A 25,067-nucleotide genomic window follows, 5' to 3' on the forward strand; every position below is an offset into this window, starting at 1 on the left:
TTATCTATTTGTCTGATTTTGGATATTTATTTAAGATATTTCAAAAGTACTTGTCTCCTTATCATCAAATGTTAAGCGCCAGTTTCATTTTACAAGTATGATTTTAACATCATTTGAAAAATTAAAGTTCTTAAAATGTCATTAATTTGACACACAATTTTTAGCACTTCTTCAGAGTACATAACGTACAATTATTTACCTCAACCACCTTGTGTCCCTAATATCCTGGGACCAACACGGCTATAAATACACTGTATACAATCATTAACTAATTAATTCTAGCTATACGGTTTTCTAATGTTGGAGATAAGGATATCTGATCTTACATTTGGTAATAATCTATGAGTTACCTGGACTAACCTTGGTGAAAGAATAGCTTTTTAGGGTGATTATGGGGCAGGAAAAGTTATAGAGCAAACAGTTTGAATCCGAAAGCCAATGACCCTCACCTTCCACCCTAGACGAGCTTCCAATGTACACAGACACACACACTTGTTGCTTTAATAGAGCCAATTCCACAAAGCTGAAATGAGCCAAATGAGCTGGGAGGAAGAATTTAATCAGAAAAATGTGAATGATAACTGGGAATTGTTAAAGAAAGACCTTACTAAATACACAAAAGTCACAGCTGAGGAAGATTGCTGTACAGGTTAAAAAAAAAACCTACCCAGACAACTGGTTTAGAGGGAAAATTTAAAAAAATTAAAGTGGAAAGAACAAATGGAAGAAAGGGGAATAATATAAGAGGAAAGCTGATAATAATGAATATAAATCAGTAGTTAGGAGTTGTAGAAAACAGATAGGGGAAGCCAAGGGACACAAGAAGAAATCTGTGGCCAGCAGAGTTAACAATGAGTTTTTTTAAAAATATATTAGGAACAAAAAGAATATTGACAATGGTATTGGTCCATTGCTAGATGGAAATAGTAGAATCAATAATAATGCAGGAAAGGCAGAGGTGTTCAAAAATATTTATGTTCTGTATTTGGGGATAAAACAGATGTTGCAGTCTCATCACATGATGGTGATAGCACTCTTTCCATTCCACTTTTCTCTGGAGGATGTGAAACAGAAACTACTAAATTTAGCCATTTTTAAAATCAGTAGGTCCAGGTAATTTGCATTCAGGAAGTTTGGATAAGCTGGCTGAGGAGCACACTGGACAATTAATGTTGATTTTCAATAAGTCATGGAGCACTGGCTTTCAGAAGACTGAAAGCTAATGTTGGGCCAATTTTAAAAAAGAACAAACAGGATGACCTCGGAGGTTATAGGCCTGTCAGCCTGACATTGATCCTGGGCAAGATAATGGAGCAGCTGATAAAGGACTCAATTAGTAATGAATTAAAGGAGGATAATGTAATTAAAGCAAATCAACATAGGTTTATAGAAAATAGATCCTGTCAAACTAACTTAGTATATTTTTTTGATGAGATTAGAAGTTTGATTGATAGAAGTAATAGCATTGACATCATATACTTAGACTTCCCTAAGGTGTTTGACTTGGTGCTGCACATTTTGGTTAAAAATAGTATAATATAAAATTAACATGACACACATTAAATTAATTAAAAATGGGCTGATAGGACTCAAAATGTAATTGAAAAGGGGAATCAGCATAAAGCATGTGTGTTTCCATTGGGATACCTCAGGAATCAGTTCTTGATCCTACACTATTTAACATCTTTATTAATAAACTAGAAGAAAATATAAAATCTTCGCTGACAAAAGTTGCAGTTGACTTGAAAATTGGGGGAATTAAAAATAATGAAGAAGACAGATCACTGATTCAGAACGATCTGAATTGCTTGGTAAATTGGGAACAAGCAAACAACATGTTTTAATATGACTAAATATACATATATACATCTGGGAACAAAGAAGGTAGGCCATTCTTATAAGATGAGGGACTCTATCCTGGGAAACAGTAACTCTGAAAAAGATTTGGGGGTCATGGTAGATAATCTGATGAACCTGAGCACCCAATGTGACACAGTGGTCAAAAGAGCTAACGTGATCCTGAAATGCATAAGCAGGGGGAATCTTGTGTAGGAGCAGAGAGGTTATTTTACTTCTTTATTTGGCACTGGTATGAACACTGCTAGACTCCTGTGTGAGCTGAAACCCAAAAAAGTGTCCTACAAAAAGTGGAAACTAGGTCATATTACAAAGCTTGAATATAAACGAATAAGGTATATACGGACAAAATTAGAAAGGCCAAGGCACAAAACGAGATTAAACTAGCTAGAAACATAAAGGGTAACAAGAAAACATTCTACAAATACATTAGAAACAAAAGGAAGATGGAAGGACTGGGTAGGCCCGTTACTCAAGGAGGAGGGGAAAAACAACAACAGAAAATGTGGAAATGACAGAAGTGCTAAATGACTTTTTTGTTTCAGTTTTCACCAAAAAGGTTAGTAGCAACTGGAGTCTAACATAGTGAATGTGAGTGAAAGAGAGGTAGAATCGGAGGCTAAAACAGGCACAGACCAAGCTAAAAAGTACTTACACAAGTTATATGTACTCAAGTCACCAGAGCCTGATGAAATACATCCTAGAATACTTAAAGACCTGACTGAGGAGATATCTGAGTCATTAGCAATTATCTTTGAAAAGTCAGGGAAGATGGGAGAGATTCCAGAGGATTAGAAAACAGCAAATATAGTGCCAATCTATAAAAAAGGAAATAAGGAAAACCTGGGGGACTACAGACCAGTCAGCTTAACTTCAGTACCCGGAAAGAAAACAGAGCAAATAATTAAACAATCAATTTGTGAACACCTAGAATAAGGTGATAAGTAACAGTCAGCACTGCTTTGTCAAGAACTGATCATGTCAAACCAACCTAATAGTTTTCTTTGACAGAGTAACAAGCCTTGTGGATGGGGGGGGGAAGTGATAGATGTTGTATATCTTGACTTTAGTAAGGCTTTTGATATGGTCTCCCATGACCGCCTCATAAACAAACTAGGGAAATACAAGCTAGTATAAGGAGGGTGCATAACTGGTTGGAAAACCCTTCCCAGAGCATAGTTATCAGTGGTTCACAGGCAAGTTGGAAGTGCATATTTCGTGGGGTCCCACAGGGATTAGTTTTGGGTCCAGTTCTGTTCAACTGCTTCATCAATGCTTTTGATAATGGCATAGAGAGTACACTTATAAAGTTTGCAGATGACACCAAGCTGTGAAGGGTAGAAAAGTGCTTCAGAAGATAGGATTAAAATTCAAAATGATTTGCACGAACTGGAGAAATGATCTGAAGTAAATAGGAAGAAATTCAATATGGACAAATGCAAAGTACACCACTTAGGAATGCACAATCAGCTGCACATATATAAAATGGGAATGACTACCTAGGAAGCAGTACTGCAGAAAGGGATCTGGGGGAGTTATTGTGGATCACAAGCTAAATATGAGTTCACAGTCTAACACTGTTACAAAAGAAGCAAACATCGTGCTGGAATGTATTAGCAGGAGAGTTATAAGCAAGACACGAGAAGTAATTCTTCCGCTCTACTCTGTGCTGATTAGACCTCAACTGGAGTATTGTGTCCAATTCTGTGTGCCACATTTCAGGAAAGATGTGGACAAATTGGAAAAAGTCCAGAGAAGAGTAACAAAAATGATTAGAGATCTAGAAAACATGATCTATGAGGGAAGATTGAAAAAAATTGGGTTTGTTTAGTCTGCAAAAGAGAAGACAGAGGTGACATAACAGTTTCCAAGTACATAAAAGATTGTTACAAGACGGAGAGAGGTAAATTGCAACCAGGGTGGTTTAGGTTGGACATAAGGAAAAGTCTCCTAACTGACAGGGTGGTTAAGCACTGGAATACACCACCCAGGGAGATTTCACAATCTCCATCACTGCAGATTTTTAAGGACAGGTTAGACAAACACCTATCTGTGGTGGGTAACCTGCGGCCCACGCCGCTTCCCACACCTCACATTGGCTGGAAACAGCAAATCACAACCACTGGGAGCTGCGGGTGGTGTGCCTGCGGATGCTCGACGTAAACTAACGGTCTTGCAGCCCACCAGTAGATTACCCTGACAGGCCACGTGCAGCCTGCAGGTTGCCCACCACTGGTCTAGATAAGACTTAGTCCTGCCATGAGCGCAGAAGACTGAACTAGATGACCTCCTGAGGTCCCTTCCAGATCCACAATTCTATTATTCTAGTTCCAGTGTCCACAATTCAAAAATAATGTTGATAAATTGGAGAGACTTTGGAGAAAAGCCAGGAGAATGATTAAAGGAGTAGAAAACCAGCCTTATAGTAATTATATAAGAAAACCAGCCTTACATCAGTTCTGCGGAAAAGGACCTAGGGGTGACAGTGGACGAGAAGCTGGATATGAGTCAGCAGTGTGCCCTTGTTGCCAAGAAGGCCAATGGCATTTTGGGATGTATAAGTAGGGGCATAGCGAGCAGATCGAGGGATGTGATCGTCCTCCTCTATTCGACATTGGTGAGGCCTCATCTGGAGTACTGTGTCCAGTTTTGGGCCCCACACTACAAGAAGGATGTGGAGAAATTGGAGAGTCCAGTGAAGGGCAACAAAAATGATTAGGGGTCTGGACCACGTGACTTATGAGGAGAGGCTGAGGGAACTGGGATTGTTTAGTCTGCAGAAGAGAAGAATGAGGGGGGATTTGATAGCTGCTTTCAACTACCTGAGAGGTGGTTCCAGAGAGGATGGATCTAGACTATTCTCAGTGGTAGAAGAGGACAGGACAAGGAGTAATGGTCTCAAGTTGCAGTGGGGGAGGTTTAGGTTGGATATTAGGAAAAACTTTTTCACTAGGAGGGTGGTGAAACACTGGAATGCGTTACCTAGGGAGGTGGTAGAATCTCCTTCCTTAGAGGTTTTTAAGGTCAGGCTTGACAAAGCCCTGGCTGGGATGATTTAATTGGGGATTGGTCCTGCTTTGTGCAGGGGGTTGGACTAGATGACCTCCTGAGATCCCATCCAACCCTGATATTCTATGATTCTAATAGATTCAAGGAGCTCTACCTGTTTAAGTCACCCCTTAGCCTTCTCTTTGTTAAGTTAATTACAGTCTATAAGTACCTACATGGGGAACCAATATTTAATAATGGACTCTTACTAGCAGAGAAAGGTATAACGGGATCTCATGTTTGGAAGTTGAAGAGAGAAAAAAAAATCATACTGGAAATAAGGTGTAAATTTTTAATGGTGAGTCATTAACCATTGGAGCAACTTACTAAGGGTTGTGGTAGATTCTCCATCACTGACAATTTTTAAATCAAGACTGGATGTTTTTCTAAAAGATATGCTCTAGGAATTATTTTGAAGATGTTCCATAGCCTGTGCTAAATTGGGAAGTCAGATTAGATGATCACAATGATCCCTTATGGCATTAGAATCTATGAAACAGTGCAACTCCCTTCCAGGAGCAGCTACATGGGGCAGAAACTACCTCCACCCAGGGGGAGGGCTAAACCCCCTGGGAGAGATTAAGGATTCTTTGGCATTACACCTTGACAGAGTCTCCTCAAACAACATAATTGCTTATTTTTGTAGCAGGGATGAAATAGTTGCTAGCAGAGAAGTACATAGAGGATCCTGGAGGAGATGCCAGGGGTTGCCAAGGATGGGTGAGTCTGTACGAAAAGGATGCAGTCCTGCTCCAGATCCACTGAAGGGCCCTCCATTGGCTCCTAGGCAAGAGTCTAGGTTACAGTTTGAGCAGCTAAATTAAACTATACCCTGCATCTACATAAAGAAAGAGGTAGAGAGGAGATTGGGTTTAGCTAGCATATGTTAGTTAAACCCAACCTAAACCTGACCACTTTTCCTAGTCAAAACAAATCCCCGGAGATCTGACAGCACCAAAACAACATAACAGAATTGAGGCAAGTTGGCATGAAAGTTTCCTTGTTTCAGATCCCACCACCAGATTGTGTAATGTTTTCCCCCAGCACCAGAACACTCACACTTGCAGTCTGTTTCCAAAGGCTAGCACCACATCCTCTAGTGCGGAACAAATTTTGATAAGGTTGCGGTTAGGTCACACAAGCATCCAAAAAAATCAAACATCTACTGAGAGCTTATGCAAACTATCCAAACCTTCTGAATCTGTAAAAGGGGGCTGGTATAGGCACTCTCCTTCCTGAGGCCTGCAACCCCTCCACTTCTCAGTGGAAAAGCCATAAGGACAGGCTAGGCAATTGATTTGACACTTCAAGGGCCATTCACAGGTGTGAGCTAGAAGCTGAGAACTAACCTCCCCATGAGTTTTCTGTTTCAGAACTTACGAGAAAAAAAATCTAGTCACCCTGCATTCCAAGGGCAGGGAAGTTGGGGCCGGAGGGCGCGGAATGAATCCCGACTAGCCCCATCCCTGTTCGGTTCCCTGGGGCCGGGCAAATCCCGGCTCCTAGCGGAGCCTCCGGGTACTCTGCGTGCGGGGGTGTTGAGGCAGAGGCAGCTTTCGCCTGGTGGCCGGGGCGCTTGGCGGTGGAGCGGCACCGTGGCCGGGAGCGGGACGGCTGCGAACGCCCGCGGGCCTGTCATCCGGTGGGAGAGGCCTGCGGCGAGACCACAGGCCTGGGCGAGGCTGCGGCTCGGCCCCCTGCTCCGGAGCGGGCCACAAGCGCCTCGGTCCGTGTGATGGCGGAGCTCCACCCCGCGGAGGAACTTCCGAGTCGCTGGCAGGGGGTGTCTCCTGGCGGAGCCGCCCGAACTATCATGGCGGAGCGCGCCCGAGAGACTCCCGGAGAAGCTTCCGCCTCGGTCTGGGGCAGCGGGCTGTGAGCTCCGCCCCAGTAACGGACATAGGATCCTTCCCAGCATGCCCTGGGCGGGAGGGGGCCTTTCGGCCCCCGTGGCGTTGGTTGCCATGGTGCCGTAACGGGTCTGCGGAATGTCGCTGGCCGCGCTGCCGCTACCTCCCGCGCGGGTGTTCGCGGAGCTTTTAGCCCCGCCGCTCGGGCGCCGCGGGCGGGAGAGCGAGCCGGTGCCGGGGCTCCCCGGCGGTCGCAGCACCCCAGTGCCGCCAGGGCGGGAGGTTCATGTGAGCGGCAGCGCAGAGCTGCGTGCGGCCCCGGACCGGGCGCGGGTCTCCATCCGGCTGGGGAGCAGGAAGGGGGAGGCCGGGGAGGCGCGGAGCAGCGTGAGCCGGCGGCTGGAGTACATCGCGCAGAGCGCTCGGCAGCGCGGGGTGCAGGTGAGAGCGGGTCGGCGGCACCCCCGCCTCCTACGGGAGCCCCGAGCTGTAAACTCCAACCCCCTCCCAGCCGCGCTCCCCACTTCCAGCCCCAAACCTTAAATCTCAGCCCCTCGGAGTGCCCCGCCCTAAACCCCACCGTCATCCCCCCCCTCCGGAGTCTCCAGCCTTAAACCCGCCACTGGCCCCGCCCTCTAACCCTCAACCCCCATCCGAGAGAGTTCAGCTCTAATCCTCCTCCGCCCCAAGCCCTAAACCCCACTCAGCGCCCATGCCAGCACCTACGGTTGCCAACTTAGTAATCGCACAAAACCCATTACCTTTGTCCTGCCCTTCTCCGAGGCCCCGCCTCCCGCTCACTCCGTCCCCCCTTCCTCTGTCACTCGCTCTTCCCCCAGCCTCATTCACCTTCACCTGGCTGGGGCGGGGCTCCTGGAGGGGGTGAGGGCTGTGGCGGGTGGTGCGGGCTCTGGGGTGGGCCGGGGGAAGAGGAGTTCAGGGTGCGAGATGGGGCTGAGGGGTTTGGAGTGCAGGAGGAGGTGTTGGGGTGTGGGCTCTGGCTCAGGGTATGGGCTTTGGGGTGGGGCTCAGGATGAGGGATTTGGGGGGGTTCAGGGCTGGGGCAGTGGGTGGGGAATGGGAGGGGGTTTGGGGTGTGGGCTCTGTCTGGGCAGCACTTATCTCAGGCGACTCCTGGAAGCGGACAGCATGCCCAGCTCTTAGGCGGAGGGGCAAGGGCGCTCTGTGTGCTGTCCGCAGACACTGCCCCCAGTCAATGGGAGCTGTGGAGCCAGCGCTCGGGGTGGGGCCAGTGCATGGAGCCCCAGTGGCCACCCCTGTGTCTAGGAGCCGTGCGGAGCCAGGGCAGGCAGGAAGCCGACCTTAGCCTCGCTGTGCCACTGACTGGACTTTTAGTAGATCGGTCAGCAGTGCTGAACGGAGCCGCCAGGGTCCCGTTTTGACCAGGCATTCCAGTTGAAAACTGGAAGCTGGGCAACACTACCTAAACCCCAACACCCTCCCCTCCCTCGGAGTGCTGAGCTCTATACCCCACCACCTGTTCACTTCCCCTGGGGCACCCAGTTGATATCAGTGGTTGTATGATCTTTCCATTGACTTCATGTTCCTTTAATAAACTCTTTACAAAAACAACAGCAATGACAACAAGCAGAGTTGGTGAGGGATTGCAAAAAAGTGCAGTGATTGGAGTATGTGTTCCTGACCTGGAGGAGACCTACACATGCATTAAATGCCAAAATTGAGCTATAAGTCAGAGATTTGTCTATATTCAGTCCAACAAGGGATCACTGATTTTATTGTCCCATTGTTCATTACAGTTAGATGTAACAAAATGTTCTAAGAGCCCCATGAGGTACAGCACTGTTTGTTCCACTGTAGGACATTTCACTGGCATTGTTGATGTGTGGAGAGTTGGGTGAGACATGTCTTCTTAAATTCTCAAACAAAAACTAAGCCAGCACTTTGCTGCATTTAAAACATTTTATTTTTAATTCTTATTCATTTCTTCAAAGCTTTTTATTTTTGGCATTTTATTTCAAAATCAATAACACAAACTGGAAGTGTGTATATAGGGGGTTATAGATATGAAGGGTAATTTTGACAGCTCTTTAATTTATACCTCCTTTTTTCTGGCTAGGACTTAGAAATCTCCTGTGAAGGAGCTTCTTTGCACAGTGGGCACTGCTTTGTGGAAGATTTAGAAGGAAATTTGCCTTTAAATGCAGGTCACAAACTTATGAAAATGTGCACATCTATGTCAAAGTTTTACTTGCCCACACTCATTTTCATGGTGTGGGTAATATTTTGCAAGGCTGCCTTAAGGATCTCTATCTAAGCCAATCCTGTCTTAATATCTGTGCTTTTCTTTCTCTCCTGTGAAGTAGTTGCTGCTTTCTTTGCTGAGTAGGAGGATTATGCAGCCTTCTTTTACATTCACCTCATTCTCATTGTGCACTAATAGATATTCTGCTGCATTGTGTTAGCTACACACTCTGTTGCTAATATGTTAAGAGTGGCACTAACACTTAGCTTGCTGGCCCCTGTCCAGTCTGCAGCACTCATTTGTTCCCTTGTAGCAACAGAGCATGGCTCTCCCTTCTCTCTTCTTCCCAAAACCCTGCCTATAGTTCTGACCCACTCACAAAACAAATGGGCTAAAACAGGGAGTTATACCTCTAAATTCTTTCAGAGAAGAGGTAGCGCTGTGATTAAAATTTTACAGAGGAATGATGACAATGATTGTGCTTTCTCTACAGGGAAAGTGAACTGGTTGGGGGAACTGGTTGTCTCTCTAGTGCAGACAGACCAGGGATCTTCCACCACAGGCTAGGACACATTAATCTGGTACTTTTCTCATTGATATTTATGTTAGCAAAATATAGCAGGAAGCAAAACATGAGACACTGCCACTAAATCACTTATATACATTCCCCAAAGAAGAACTCACTTTACCCTTAGATTGCTGGAAGGAATCTAGCCCAGGTGGGTGGCATCTAATAGCTGTTCTGTGACTTATGTATATTAAGTTGGTTATCTGTCAATTTTCTAGTGGTGAGAGATCCATGTCATAATCACAACTTGTTGCTATTCTCATCTGAGAAGCCAAAGACTGAAAATGAATGGAAGGGGAATTGTCTTTCTGCCCCTAGAAGCTGACTCTTCAAATTAGGGATGAGGCAGATGGTGACAGAGGAAGCTTGTGCTGCTGCCTGTGCTATTCAGTACTTATATGGATAAGTAGAAGATTGTAGGTTTCCAGCATTCAGCCGCCTGTGGCTTGTGTGTGTGAATATAGTGCTCACATTTGGGAAAAAAAAAATGCTTCACACTTATTCACTCCAGCTAGATATTTCTAATCCTATTAAGATATATGCAGCTGGCACATGATTCATACAGACAGGACTCCAGTTTGTTCATAGTTCGGTTTCTCTTGCTATGGTGTGGCTACTTATATTAAAATCCATTTGGGGAATCTCCCCGCATTGACCCTCTCTATACACTGCTTACACAGAATGAATAGTCTTACCCGAAAATATTCAGTGAGTTACAACGTCTGTCAAAAGAAAAGGAGTACTTGTGGCACCTTAGAGACTGAAATTTATGTTCCTTACCAAGAAAGTTTTTCTATTGAAAATGCCTTTTACCTCCAAACTTTTGTGGGTTAATTATTAATCCAGGTAAGCTGCTTCAAGAGGTTACAGCCACACTGGTGGGCTTTTCTTCAAATATGGATGGCATTTTTGAGTAAGTACGGGGCTGGGCCATGAGGAAGCTTTGAAGTCACATTTTCACAAACCCAGTTGCAAAACAGTGTCTTATACATTATTTGGGAGGTGGCTGCAGCTTTAGCTCCAAAAGAATAATCTGAAAGCAAACAATTTTATTTAAGGGCTTAGTGTTTTCGGCAACTACACCATTATGAAATCTGCTGAAGTCTCAAAATCCAGTGGATGAACGCCTGGTGTGGTTTGGTTTTTTTGTCCACAGGTTCTTTATTATGGGGAAGCCCTTGACTCCTGGTTTCATTCCTACACCAAAAATAACCACCATAGTAAATTGTCCAACCATCTCATATTTTATTGCTAGGTACAACTAAATAGTTCTTTTAAAAAATGTGGGAAGACCACGAAAAAATGACTCATGGAAGCCTAGCTTCTGGTGACCAAGTTGTGAATAACTGACTTCCAGCCTTGCCACTATGGTAATTCAAAATAGGACGACACAAAGTGCTAGAACACCTCCATGAATGACATGGAAGATGGATGCAAATTAAAGTAAAATACTACTCAAATAGGAGGTGTTGCAAACACCAATGACGCCTGCAAAATTTTTTACAAAATGAAGTCTGACCTAGACCAAGCTTAGCTATATATCTCGGGAAAACCAGTCTGAAATAAATTTAAAGAAATTGTGTCTGAGAAAGTAATGCTGATGAGAACTGCCACTGAGATCTGAACATTCAGTGTGATACACTCGTAAAAAATGCCAATACAGTTTTGGACTGCAAGTGTAGACACATCAGATCGTAGAAAAGGGAGGTGTTAATTCTCTCTGGAAAGTCCACCAAATACCACATTCAGTTCTGGGTACCTCAATACCACTAAGGTAACAGGGTCAAGGCAACTTACAGAAGAGCAACCTGAAGTCCCATTGTTTTTTGTTGTTTGGTTTTTTTCTTCCTGAAGCTATTTCCTATGGTATAAGTTGTATTGCATTATTTTACTCTGTTTCAAATCACTCCAACACTGGGACTTCTTCCATTTGCATTGTAGATTATTCTACCATCTAACAACTCTCACTACTAACAATTTGTACTTTGCTGATTTTTATCTCATTACTTCTAATTAATACCAAGCGAACAGAATGTTGAGAATCATCAAGAAAGGGATAGATAATAAAAATATCATATTGCCTCTATATAAATCCATGGTATGCCCACACCTTGAATACTGCGTGCAGAGGTGGTCACCCCATCTCAAAAAAGATATATTGGAATTGGAAAAGGTTCAGAAAAGGGCAACAAAAATGATTAGGGGTATAGAATGGCTGCCTTATGAGGAGAGATTAATAAGACTGGGACTTTTCAGGTTGGAAAAGAGGCGACTAAGGGGGGATATGATAGAGGTCTGTAAAATCATGAGTGGTATAGAGAAAGTAAATAAAGTGTTATTTATTCCTTCTCATAATACAAGAACAAGGGGCCACCAAACAAAATTAATAGGTAGCAGGTTTAAATCAAACACAAGAAAGTATTTTTTCATGCAATGCACTGTCAACCTCTGGAACTCCTTGCCAGAGGGTGTTGTGAAGGCTAATACTATAACAGGGTTCAAAAGGGAGCTAGATAGATTATGAAAGATAGGTCCATCAACAGCTATTAGCCAGGATGGGCAGGAATGGTGTCCCTAGCCTCTGTTTGCCAGAAGCTGGGATTGGATGACAGGGCATGGATCACTTGATGATAACCTTTCTGTTCATTCCCTTTGGGGGACCTGCCATTGGCCACTGTCAGAGGACAGGATACTGGGCTTGATGGACCTTTGGTCTGACCCATTATGGCCGTTCTTATGTTCATTATGACCACACTAAAATTAATATCCTTTCCTGGTGTTTATATCCTTCCAATCTTTGTAAAGCTATCTAAGCTGTCATGGGAATCACTAAACCAACTTATAAATATTTACACTTTTTGTTAATCCATATCACAATTCCCCTTCATCATTTTTTGTTGTATTAGGGAGTTGGGCTAGATCAGTACAACACAACCTTTGCAGCAACAAGAGCTGCATTAGCAGTTTGCGAGGAAGCCTGAGGGCTGCACCTAATTTCCATATATATTTACATAGGATTTTAAATCAGAAATAAACTACACCGTAGCATTTATTTATAGAGTGCTGTAACTACGCAGCACTTCACAAAGCACAGAATCTGCTTTGAGGGCTTATAGAGAAGTAAATTGTTTGGGGAAATAGTCTTTTACTTAGCCAGTAAGGCACCTGCCACTCCCCCCCCCCTTTTTTTTTTTAAACACACATTGCAGCTGGCAGTTAATAGTGGCCACATTGCTAAAAATAAGCAGTGACTTTTGTAGTGGTAGCATGAAGATTCAGGATCAGAAGCTGTTTAAAAAGCAAAACAAAACGCAGAAATTACATCCTACTTGAATTCTGGTTTAGACATTAATGTGAAAAGCAGTTAAAGGTTTGTTCCAACAACAACATTTATTCACATATATTTGTTAAATAAGTATACACTGAAGGCTGGACAAGACACCATCTTTACTAGGGAACCATTTTCCCTAAGAAATCCCAAAGTATTCTCAAATCTGTTGAGTCTAATTCTGCTCCACCTCTATTAAAATACACCTGTTAAGCAAGTAAGCTTTTGTTGATCTCTTGAGTTTGCTAAAGACAGGTTTCATACTACTAAGGTAAGGCAGACTTCTTTACATTTGACTTGTATGCTGCCAATTTTATAAGCCCCAATGCAAGATGCCATCACAAGGTGGGTGAGGGAGAAGGAGGGGTTGGAGCACAAATACCATTTGTAATTGCAATATGCTTTGAATACCAGTTGACTTTATCTAGGTATTTATGGCCTTCAATTCCAGATTATCTGTCCAGGGTCGTATTTTAATTAGTTGGGGCTCTTGGGAGGTGTTAGAATACACTATTTTCCATGAGTACATAGATGGGACCTCATCACCCCAACAAAACAAAAAACGTATGCTGTCAAGGTTCCTCCCCCACTCTGAACTCTAGGATACAGATGTGGGGACCTGCATGAAAACCTCCTAAGCTTACTTTTACCAGCTTAGGTTAAAACTTCCCCAAGGTACAAATTAATTTTATCCTTTGTCCTTGGAATATCCACTGCTACCACCAAACTCTAACTGGGTTTACTGGGAAACGTAGTTTGGACACGCCTTACCCCCCAAAATCCTCCCAACCCTTGCACACCCCACTTCCTGGGAGAGGTTTGGTAAAAATCCTCACCAATTTGCATAGGTGACTACAGACCCAAACCCTTGGATCTGAGAACAGTGAAAAAGCATTCAGTTTTCTTACAAGAAGACTTTTACTAGAAATAGAAGTAGATAGAAGTAAAGGAATCACCCCTGTAAAACCAGGATGGTAAATACCTTACAGGGTAATTAGATTCAAAACATAGAGAATCCCTCTAGGCAAAACCTTAAGTTACAAAAAAGACACACAGACAGAAATAGTCATTCTATTCAGCACAATTCTTTTCTCAGCCATTTAAAGAAATCATAATCTAATGCATACCTAGCTAGATTACTTACTAAAGTTCTAAGACTCCATTCCTGGTCTATCCCCAGCAAAAGCAGCATATAGACAGACATACAGACCCTTTGTTTCTCTCCCTCCTCCCAGCTTTTGAAAGGAGGAGGGAGAGAAATCTTGTCTCCTCATTGGTCATTTTAGTCAGGTGCCAGCAAGGTTACCTTTAGCTTCTTAACCCTTTACAGGTGAGAGGATTTTTCCTCTGGCCAGGAGGGATTTCAAAGGGGTTTACCCTTCCCTTTATATTTATGACATATGCCAAGGAGGAGAAAAAATAAACATAGAATTAAAAAGTAGAGCGAACTTTTCCTGTGCTATTTTCGTTTGTCCTTCTATATAATGTTTATCATAGTGCAAAGTTACATTGTGTACATTTCTCCAAAGATTTTTAAAAGGCAGTTGCACCTGAGATGTTAATTGGTAATTTACAAATGTGCATAATGGTATAGCCAGTTGCTACTATATACTAAAAACATACATTTTCAAACTAAGTTTTTTCTCCCAACTGTGACCTCTGTCTTACCTTCATGCTGAGTAAAATGGGTTGTTTCCTTTTCAGTAAGAACCAAAGTAGAGTAGAGCAAAACTTATTGACTACCTTCAGACATTTCCTTTTTCATAATTGGTTGCTCTTCACATTGGCTTGAGCTTTCACATTTTGTTTTAGGTTGTTTTTCCATGTTCAGGAAGGAAGGAGTGGTCATTCATTTTAGCATCTATGGTGCAACCAGCAGTGGCTGTAAAGTGCTACTCCTCACAGAAGAAAATGTACAAACAACATAGGCTTACTTACTGTATGTTCCATTCTAATTATCCAGTGAAGTGGGCTGTAGCCTACGAAAGCTTATGCTCTAATAAATTTGTTAGTCTCCAAGGTGCCACAAGTACTCCTGTTGTTTTTTGCAGATACAGACTAACACGGTGCTACTCTGAAAACAGGCTTATGGTGGTAGCATATTTTGTAGGATTTTCATGCTTTGAGAGTAGGGGAAAATGGAAAAGCAGAGAAGGACATAGCACCACCATGTAAGCCTTGGACTTATAGCTCTTTAGGATAGGAACAATCTTTTCATTTTGTTTATACAGTGTCTAGTACAGGGGTTGGCAACCTTGGGCAAGCGGCATCAGGGTAGTCCGCTGGTGGGCTGCGAGACATTTTATTTACATTGACCATCCATAGGCACAGCCCCGCTGCAGCTCCCAGTGGCTGCGGTTCTCTGTTCCCAGCCAATGGGAGCTGCGGGAAGCAGCTGCCAGCATGTCCCTGCGGCCCACCACTTCCCGCAGCTTCCATTGGCTGGGAACGGCAAACTGTAGCCACTGGGAGCTGTGGGGGGCGCGTGCCTGCGGATGATCAATGTAAACAAAATGTCTCACGGCCCGCCAGTGGATTATCCTGTTGGGCTGCGTGCCGAATATTGCCGACCCCTGGTCTAACACAATGGGATTCTCTTCCATGACTGAGATTCCTACGTGCTATTGCAAAACAAACAAAAAAAAATGACCTTTTTCTGGAACAGTGGTGTTTTATTTCAGTAACACCACAAAAATACATTGGGTGAGCAAAGTACATGTGTGGTTCTTTTGAGAATAGATTTATAGACTGATGGAGTGGATGAGATAACATGTCTTGCATGTGATCTGTTAATTATTAATTCTAAACTGGAAAATTATCCTACCGTGAACCATTTCTTGCCCATTGAAACTTAAAAAATGGAACAGACTGTTGCACAAGTTCTAAGAACATGGCATCAAATGTAAAGCTCATCTTAAAGTATTGCTAAAACTAATTTTTTATGGGGCTAGTGTGATTGAATTGATAGCTCCTCAAGAAGAAAAAAAATTTACAGCAGACGTAAAAGCAGTTAAAAATAAACCAAAAAACCTTTTCCTTTTCAGCTAGTCAGTCATAATTTTAATTAAGAATTCCACTAACATCCATCCTTCCCTCACCTTCCTTTCTGTCAAGAAAGATTATCATAAACAGGAGCAAAAAATCTCCATGGGAAGATTATTGTAAAAGTTAATAATAATATAATTGAGCAGACATTTCTTCCACTAATCTTCATATGGAATTGATTATTGCTGAAAACTGTTAATTTCAAATCTGGAGGGTGATGGAATAAAAATTAACTTCCTGTGGAATATTACCAAAAGAGATACTGCACACAAAATGTCTTACCACCATTTATGTTGTAGTAGGACCCAAAACCACAAGATGGCAGTGTCCTTAAATACATGTGCAGCACATATAAAGTATCAAATAAGACAATTGTACTTCAATCTGTGAGGAGAGAGGATAGGCTTAAAATATTTTGAATGGGGTTGGGGGACATTTTCCTTCTCCATATTCAGATTACCAAGCCAGCTGTTCATTATTAGTCATGTCAGCATGGTTATTTCTATAAAAGAAAAGGAGTACTTGTGGCACCTTAGAGACTAATCAATTTATTTGAGCATAAGCTTTCGTGAGCTACAGCTCACTTCATCGGATGCATACTGTGGAAAATACAGAAGATGTTTATATACATACAAACCATGAAAAAATGGGTGTTTACCACTACAAAAGGTTTTCTCTCCCCCCACCCCACTCTCCTGCTGGTAATAGCTTATCTAAAGTGATTACTCTCCTTACAATGTGTATGATAATCAAGGTGGGCCATTTCTAGCGCAAATCCAGGGTTTAACAAGAACGTCTGAGGAACAGTGGGGGGGAAAGGAATAAACAAGGGGAAATAGATTACCTTGCATAATGACTTAGCCACTCCCAGTCTCTATTCAAGCCTAAATTAATTGTATCCAATTTGCAAATGAATTCCAATTCAACAGTCTCTCGCTGGAGTCTGGATTTGAAGTTTTTCTGTTGTAATATCGCAACTTTCGTGTCTGTAATTGCGTGAACAGAGAGATTGAAGTGTTCTCCGACTGGTTTATGAATGTTATAATTCTTGACATCTGATTTGTGTCCATTTATTCTTTTACGTAGAGACTGTCCAGTTTGACCAGTGTACATGGCAGAGGGGCATTGCTGGCACATGATGGTATATATCACATTGGTAGATGTGCAGGTGAATGAGCCTCTGATAGTGTGGCTGATGTGATTAGGCCCTATGATGGTGTCCCCTGAATAGATATGTGGGCACAGTTGGCAACGGGCTTTGTTGCAAGGATAGGTTCCTGAGTTAGTGGTTCTGTTGTGTGGTACGTGGTTGCTGGTGAGTATTCACTTCAGGTTGGGGGGCTGTCTGTAGGCAAGGGCTGGCCTGTCTCCCAAGATTTGTGAGGGTGTTGGGTCATCCTTCAGGATAGGTTGTAGATCCTACAGACAGCCCCCCCCCCCCCCCCCCCCCGTTCCTCAGACGTTCTTGTTAAACCCTGAATTTGTGCTGGAAATGACCCACCTTGGTTATCATACACATTGTAAGGAGAGTGATCACTTTAGATAAGCTATTACCAGTAGGAGAGTGGGGTAGGGGGAGAGAAAACCTTTTGTAGTGGTAAACACCCATTTTTTCATGGTTTGTATGTATATAAACATCTTCTGTATTTTCCACAGTATGCATCCAATGAAGTGAGCTGTAGCTCACGAAAGCTTATGCTCAAATAAATTGGTTAGTCTCTAAGGTGCCACAAGTACTCCCTTTCTTTTTGAGAATACAGACTAACACGGCTGTTACTCTGAAACTGGTTATTTCTATGTAATGTTTGAGGGAGGTTGGGAGAAGAGTGAAAAAGGGTTTCCTATGAAGGTCCAAATAAATCTATTACATTTGCCGACTGAAATTAAAAATACTGTAGGATTTGTTTTTAAAAAAAAATCTTGAATTTATTTTATAAAACAAATACATTTTTAGAGTTGGATTGACTCAAGTTCTCTATCCACCCCACAGGCAGCCACCCTGTTAATGTACTTCAACCCTGTTCTGGCAAGAATGTTTCTGTCTGAGAAGTACAATTTGGTCACTGTGGCCAAATCATCCCTTGGCCTTAACTGAAGAGACTGCCAAAAAGTTAACTGCAATGGAGAGTTGTCTATTGGGAATTGTACTGAGATTTCCAAACTCATTTTTTATAGGAAAGCTGGTTATCGATAAATGTCATGAAACGCCAATTTCACCATATACATACAAAAAAATGAAAAAATATTTCAGTTGATGATAATAAAACTTACAAATAGGCAGGGTAAGAAAAATGCTGCTTGAGAACTTAGAGTTTAGTTTCAGGATACTTACTTTGTAGATTGTCACAATTTGTGTTTTAACAGTTCTAAAACTTTAACTTGTTGAATCTCAACGTCTGTCATTAAATAATTGACAATTCCACACATAATTTTGTGTAACTGAAAATTTAAACTGATAAAAATGCTTTAAAATAAATATTTTGATATTCTCAATTATATATATAAAAAAAGAATTCTGACGAGCCTACTTTTAAGCCATCGCAGATGGTAATTTATGGAGCTGACTCAAACTGGTAACTTGAAATGCTTGTCAGTACATAGTGCCATAGATGGGTGCGTGCTACCTTATGTGTGCCTGACTCAAGGAATACATTGACACAAACTTCTTTTTTGAATGAGTAAGGGAAGTAGATAAACAGTGGAGAGGAATGCTGCTCTTTTCCACTCAAGGTGGAATTCAGTACAGTTTAAATGGAAAATCTGCTATCTCCATTACCAAATCCCTGAGCCATCCACACTTGAGAGTTTTAGAAAGATTTAAATTCTTTTACAATTCTTGATTTGTTATAAATTAAACTTTTTATTGTGATGCAGTTATTTTATAAAGGAGTGATTTTATTGTGTCAATTCAGAAAGAAGTGGGGGCAGGGAAAGCGGAAGAAGAGATGCTGAATGGAAGTTTGTGATCTCAAAAAGAAAAATGCGGGCATGGGTTTTCAAGCAATCACTCTGGAAATCTATGTAAATTATGTATTTTTAAAAAGATAGAATATCCTTCTCTTTTCTAACAACCATTTTCTCTGAAGCATCCTGAGTTTTTTCCCTTTTAAATGGTGAAGCTGAATAATTAGAATGAAGGAGTGGATCTGATACGAGACAAGCAGCAAACCACTGCAATGTTCAAGTGTAACTAGAATCTCTATGTATTTTATTTATATAGTGTTTCTCATGCAACTATTCCTAGTGCTTTGTGTGATCATCACTGTGAATAATACAGCTGCTGTTGGGGCAAAGACTGTTGAAAGGGTTACTCCAAACAGCAAAAAAAACATTGCTCAATCCTTATTTAAGTCACCTATTCACTACAAGCCGCTGCTTTTGAAATCTAGAATAGGGGTTTGGAAAGCACTTCACACACTAGTTCTCTTTAAACTTTAAACTCATTGTTTTGTAAGTCAGATGGAGTGTTATGTAGTGATACAGAGCTTTGACTAATTGCCACTTATTAAAGGATTAGACTCTTATTAAAGAAAGAATCGTTGTCCAAAAGACTAGACTTATTATTACTTTTCAAAAGAAACTTGCAATCTTTAACTTCTATCTGGATTCTAACTGAAGGGAGTGGTGTAGCAAATTTCACATGTGTGTTTCTGAGCTACCATTAACATGCCAATACGGAAAGTTAGAATACTATGTGGCATATGAACACAAATTCTTAATTGCTGTGGTTAAAAATTATACTCTTGTACTTTGTTTCAGGAAGAAAATGTGACTGTGACAAAGGATTTTAGTAGAGTAGAAAATGCTTATCAAATGGAAGCAGAGGTATGTATTAATCATAGCAAGAGGAATAACCATGCACCTAGACATAATGAGTTTGTAGGTTTAGTCTTTTCTCCTCAAAACTAGGAAGGGACAGTTACATACAGTACAGCACTGAGACTTTCCTAAAAGAGCCAGTATGAAGTAGTAAAATTAAAAAGGCACCCACAGAATTTTGCAAGAAGTAAGCTAGGTTCTGGGGTGATAGAGCAAGATTTTCTTCATTCTTTGCTATAGAGTGGAGCCCATTCACCCCATCATAATGGGGAGGCTATATTACATAAGTTGGATGTTAGGAGAGCCTTGGCCTTCTATTTGGATGGGATGAAGGCCTTTAGGAAATCTCCCAAGCTCTTCCTATCAATTGCAGAAAGATCAAAAGGCACTGCGATATCAGCTCTGAGGCTCTCTAATTGGGTCTCGAGCTGTATTAGCTACTGCTATCATGCTCGTAATTTGGTACCTCCACCTGGAATCTTACATTCCACGAGGTCGGTTTCCACCTTGGTCGCCTGAATTAAAAACATTTCTATTCTGGAAATCTGCAGGGCAGCAACCTGGGTGTCTGCTCATACTTTTGCAGAACACTATCTGATTTCTAGAGACGCCACTTTTGTTGCCCTCTTTGGCTCCACAGTATTGTAATCCATAACGGATTTGACTCCAAAGTCCCAACCCTCCATCAGGGATACTGCTTGGGAGTCACCTACTGTGGAGCACCTATAGGGACACTACTCTAAGTAATTACTCACCTTGTGAAGTATAACGATGGTTCTCCACAACCAACCCACCCTCCGTCTTCTTCAGAATTCTCAGTAGGGGCTCTGCAGTAGAGAAGGAATTGAGGATGGTTCACCTGCACATTGCTAATTAGCCTCGCGGCAGAGCACGAGGGAGGGAGGAGAGTGCATGTCTGGACCAAACAGACACTGCTACCAAAGATCTCCAATCAGAGGCACAGGGTGCAGACACACCTACAGTGGAGCATGTAGAGAGACACACATCTTGAAGAACCATCGTTACTGCACAAGGTGACTAACTTTCTCTTATGTGAGTAATCCCGCTGACACCAAGGTGACTATTCATGTGAATAGAGCTTTGCATGAGTAGGCCCTTACCAAGCAGGAAGTGCTGTACTGGGAGTCAATCCAGCTAAGGAAAAACACCATCTTTTTTGGTCTATGAATCTTTGCAATACAGCATGCTAATTAGACCACTATCCAATAGCTTGATAATGTGTTTTGTGGAGGGGGCCTGGAAGTTTGCATCACTGATAGTTACTTGCAACTCCGTAGTTGAAGCACAGTTCCATTTTGCACTTTAGAGAGCCTCTTTGGTTTGTATGAAGAACATAACTTATCCACCTCAAACTAACAGCACTGAGTACAGAAAGAATGTTGAGAATTACACTTATTTGTTTTTAGGATTTAAAATTAAACTGGGTCCTTTAAGAAATATGTCAGTATTTTGCCTTGGTCCTGAATTATCTTAATTGAATAGTGCAGATGCTTTAAACTTCCCCTGTAGTTGGAAGTAATTGAAGTCTTGTGGATGAGCTAAATTTGAAAAATTAAGGTAAGCTATTAATGAGGTATCAAACTGTTTTTATATAGACTACAGCAAGACTTAGCTCGGGGGAGGGGGAGAGTGGATGGATAGCTCAGTGGTTTGAGCATTGGCCTGCTAAACCCAGGGTTGTGAGTTCAATCCTTGAGGGAGCTATTTAGGGATTGGGGCAAAAATTGGGAATTGGTCCTGCTTTGAGCAGGGGGTTGGACTAGATGACCTCCTGAGGTCCCTTCCAACCCTGATATTCTCTGATTAGGCCAACACCTGAACTAATTCTAAAATAGAGTCATATTGATAAAGAGAACTCAACCAATTGCCAGTTTTTCTGTACCATTTTCTGCAACTCACCATCTCCCGCAGTTCTGCTAAGCATGGGACTGCTCTCCTCGCTGCCATTTCCTGAGAGGGTTCAGAGCAGCAGCACAGCTTGTGCTGGCCAACCCTCCTCCTTCCCTGATACCCTGCGTTCGCCGCAGCAGTTTGCTAAACTCACATCCTTTAAAGTTACTGTTTAGGTCAGGGGTGGGCAAACTTTTTGGCCCGAGAAATAGTATGGGAGGCCGGGTAGGGAAAGCTGTGCCTCCACAAACAGCCTGGCCCCCGCCCTCTCCCACTTCTTGCCCCTTGACTGCCCTCCTGAGAACCCCTGACCCATCCAACCCCCCCTGCTCCTTGTCCCCTGACTATCCCCTCCTGGGACTCCCCCGCCCAGAACCACCACCCCCGGGACCCCACTCCCCATCCAACCCCCCCCCCCCCCCGCTCCCTGTCCCCTAACTGCCCTGACCCCTATCTACACCCCTGCCCCCTGACAGGCCCCCCGGAACTCCCGACCCATCCAACCGCCCCCACTCCTTGTCCCCTGACCGCTCCCTCCCGAGGCCCCCATCCCTAACTGCATCTGAGCAGGACTCAGGGAAAATGTAGCAAAAATATTTTCCCCCAAAAAAGTTTGAGGCCATGTGCAAAAGATTGTGTCCACAATATTTATCCAACCTCAGCAAGCTCCTGAGCTCAAGCCTCGAAGTAAATACCTCCCCTCAAAATCCTCCCTCAAGGTTCTGATTCCCCTGCACTTCTTTTTTGGAGGCATGATTAGAGAGAGGTGAAAAATTCAGTAGGGGTAAGACCATTAACATATATGACCTTAGATTTTTACAAACTCCAAAAGCCTAAAAGTTCTATTACTGAGGTTCCAAAAGTAGATACTGCAATAGCATCCTTAACAAGATATATGATTATTCTGGCTGAAAGGGAATTCTTTCCTAAGGACCCCACAGATAGCGAAATGGAGGCCACCCACACTCTGGCAAGTATAATTAGGCAGGCCAAAAAACAACTTGAAAAGCAACTAGCAAAAGACAAAAAAAATAACAGCGAAAAATTTATTAAGTGCTTCAGAAGCAGGAAGCCTATCTAAGGACTTGTCTACACTGGCAATTTACAGTGCGGCAACTTTCTTGCTCGGGGTGTGAAAAAACACCCCTCTGAGTGCAGCAAGTTTCAGTGCTGTAAAGCGCCAGTGTTGACAGTGCACCAGTGCTGTTGGAGGTGGTTTTTTTAGAGCGCCGGGAGAGCTCTCTCCCAGAGCTCTGCCGCGATCACACAAGCCACGTTAAAGCGCTGCTGCAGCAGCCCTTTTACATTGCCAGCGTAGACTAGCCCATACAATCAGTGAGGCCTCTGGATGATCAAAGTGCTAAAGAAGTCCTTAAGCAAGAGAAGACTGATACGGAGAAGCTAAATGAATTCTCTGCATCTGTCTTCACTGCAGAGGATGTGAGGGAGATTCCCACACCTGAGCCATTCTTTTTAGGTGACAGATGTAACGAACTGTCCCAGATTGAGGTGTCGAGAGAGGAGGTTTTGGAACAAATCAATAAATTAAACAGTAATAAGTCACCAGGACCAGATGGAACTCAAATATGAAATTATAAAACTACTAATGTGGTATGTAACCTATTCAATGTTGATAAATGCAAAGTAATGCACATTGGAAAACATAATCCCAACTATACATATAAAATGATGGGGTCTAAATTAGCTGTTACCACTCAAGAAAGAGATCTTGGAATCATTGTGGATAGTTCTCTGAAAACATCCACGCGATGTGCAGCAACAGTGAAAAAAGCGAACAGAATGTTGGGAATCATTAAGAAAGGGATAGATAAGAAGACAGAAAATATCATATTGCCTCGTATAAATCCATGGTATGCCCACATCTTGAATACTGTATGCAGATGTGGTCACCCCATCTCAAAAAAGATATACTGGAATTGGAAAAGGTCCAGAAAAGGGCAACAAAAATAATTAGCAGTATGGAATGACTGCCATATGAGGAGAGATTAATAAGACTGGGACTTTTCAGGTTGGAAAAGAGGCGACTAAGGGGGGATATGATAGAAGTCTATAAAACCATGACTGGTGTGGAGAAAGTAATAAGGGAGTGTTATTTACTCCTTCTCATCACTCAAGACCTAAGGGTCACCAAATGAAATTAATAGGCAGCAGATTTCAAAACACACAAAAGCAAGTATTTTTTTCACATAATGCAGTTAACCTGTGGAACTCCTTGTCAGAGGATGTTGTGGAGGCCAATACTATAACAGTGTTCAAAAAAGAACTAGGTAAGTTCATGGAGGATAGGTCCATCAATGGCTATTAGCCAGGATGGACAGGGACCTCCAGACAACAAATTTGAAGCCTTGGTTGAGGGCCTGAGAACCCCGTATCTTTCAACACTGGAGCTATCTACAACTTGCAAAACCCTTGGAGATCGCTTGCTTCCATTCTACCAATCTGGAAAAATATTACAACAGACAGATGGGTATTGGAAATTAATGAGACTGGTTACTCCATCCGCTTTACCTCCAAACCCCGTACCCGCCTTACCTCCCCGTCCCTCTTCAGGGATCCCTCTCATAAAAATCTACTGTGAGAAGAGGGTAACCCACCTCATACATCTAGGAGCAGTGGAACCCTTATCAACGGAATACAGAGGGAGGGGATTCTATTAACACTACTTTCTCACACAGAAAAAACAGGAGGGTGGAAACCCATCCTCAACCTATGGTGACTCAACAAATTTGAAAACACAATGATTCAAAATGGTCACACTAGGCACCATAATTCCAGCACTAGAAAGGGGAGACTGGTTCTCAGCCCTCGACCTCTAGGATGCGTAGGGGGTCTTCATGCAGGTCCCCACATCTGTACCCTAGAGTTCAAAGTGGGGAAGGAACCTTGACAGTCACATTCACCAGTATGCCTTTTGGATGCTTCCCAGAGTCGTGCAAATGTAAAGTAGCTGTAAACCCTGTTTAGCTGCATGGTTTTGGTGTACCAATAAATCTGTCCTTAAGTGAATTATTTAAGGTTGATAGTGCATACCATATCATAAGATATATTGCATGGTACCATTCTCTTTGTGTTTCTTGTTTAGTGTTTGTGTGAAACTAATAGTTTTAAAAAAGATTAAGGAAATTCCCAGACAAAAAGCTATGTTACAACAGAGTTAAGAGTATACATCAGTTACTTCTGAGGACAGAACATTTTATCCTGTAGTGATGACACAGTGGGGAAGAAATATGAAAAAAAAAATCATGTCTTTAAAAATCACTTAAATCTAACCATGAGCCCTAAACACTAAAATGCTTGAATCATAATTATATAGTTTTTGCATGACATCACTACAGGGTTGTTTTGGTATCTTAAGGTTGCTAAGGTTGTTTTAGTGTCTTAACTGTGCACTTCTTA

At 42.4% G+C, this 25,067-nt stretch overlaps 1 protein-coding gene and 1 long non-coding RNA gene across 2 annotated transcripts in view; one reads left to right on the forward strand and one right to left on the reverse strand.

Moving 5' to 3' along the window:
- Window positions 1-7,255, reverse strand: LOC140908720 (uncharacterized). The gene is made up of 2 exons (XR_012157971.1): window positions 6,286-7,255; window positions 1-5,688 (listed from the first exon to the last, which is right to left on the reverse strand). It is a non-coding gene; the product is annotated as an uncharacterized lncRNA (long non-coding RNA).
- The window catches only part of IRAK1BP1 (interleukin 1 receptor associated kinase 1 binding protein 1), a 24,614-nt gene continuing 6,251 nt past the window's right edge, over window positions 6,705-25,067 (forward strand). The window contains exons 1-2 of the mRNA XM_073336500.1: window positions 6,705-7,196; window positions 19,680-19,745. Coding sequence (XP_073192601.1) covers window positions 6,894-7,196; window positions 19,680-19,745 — 369 coding nt within the window. The 5' untranslated portion in view covers window positions 6,705-6,893. The remainder of the gene's footprint in view (window positions 7,197-19,679; window positions 19,746-25,067) is intronic.

This window comes from Lepidochelys kempii, chromosome 3, assembly GCF_965140265.1.
Source record: "Lepidochelys kempii isolate rLepKem1 chromosome 3, rLepKem1.hap2, whole genome shotgun sequence".
NCBI classification, from domain to species: Eukaryota; Metazoa; Chordata; order Testudines; family Cheloniidae; genus Lepidochelys; species Lepidochelys kempii.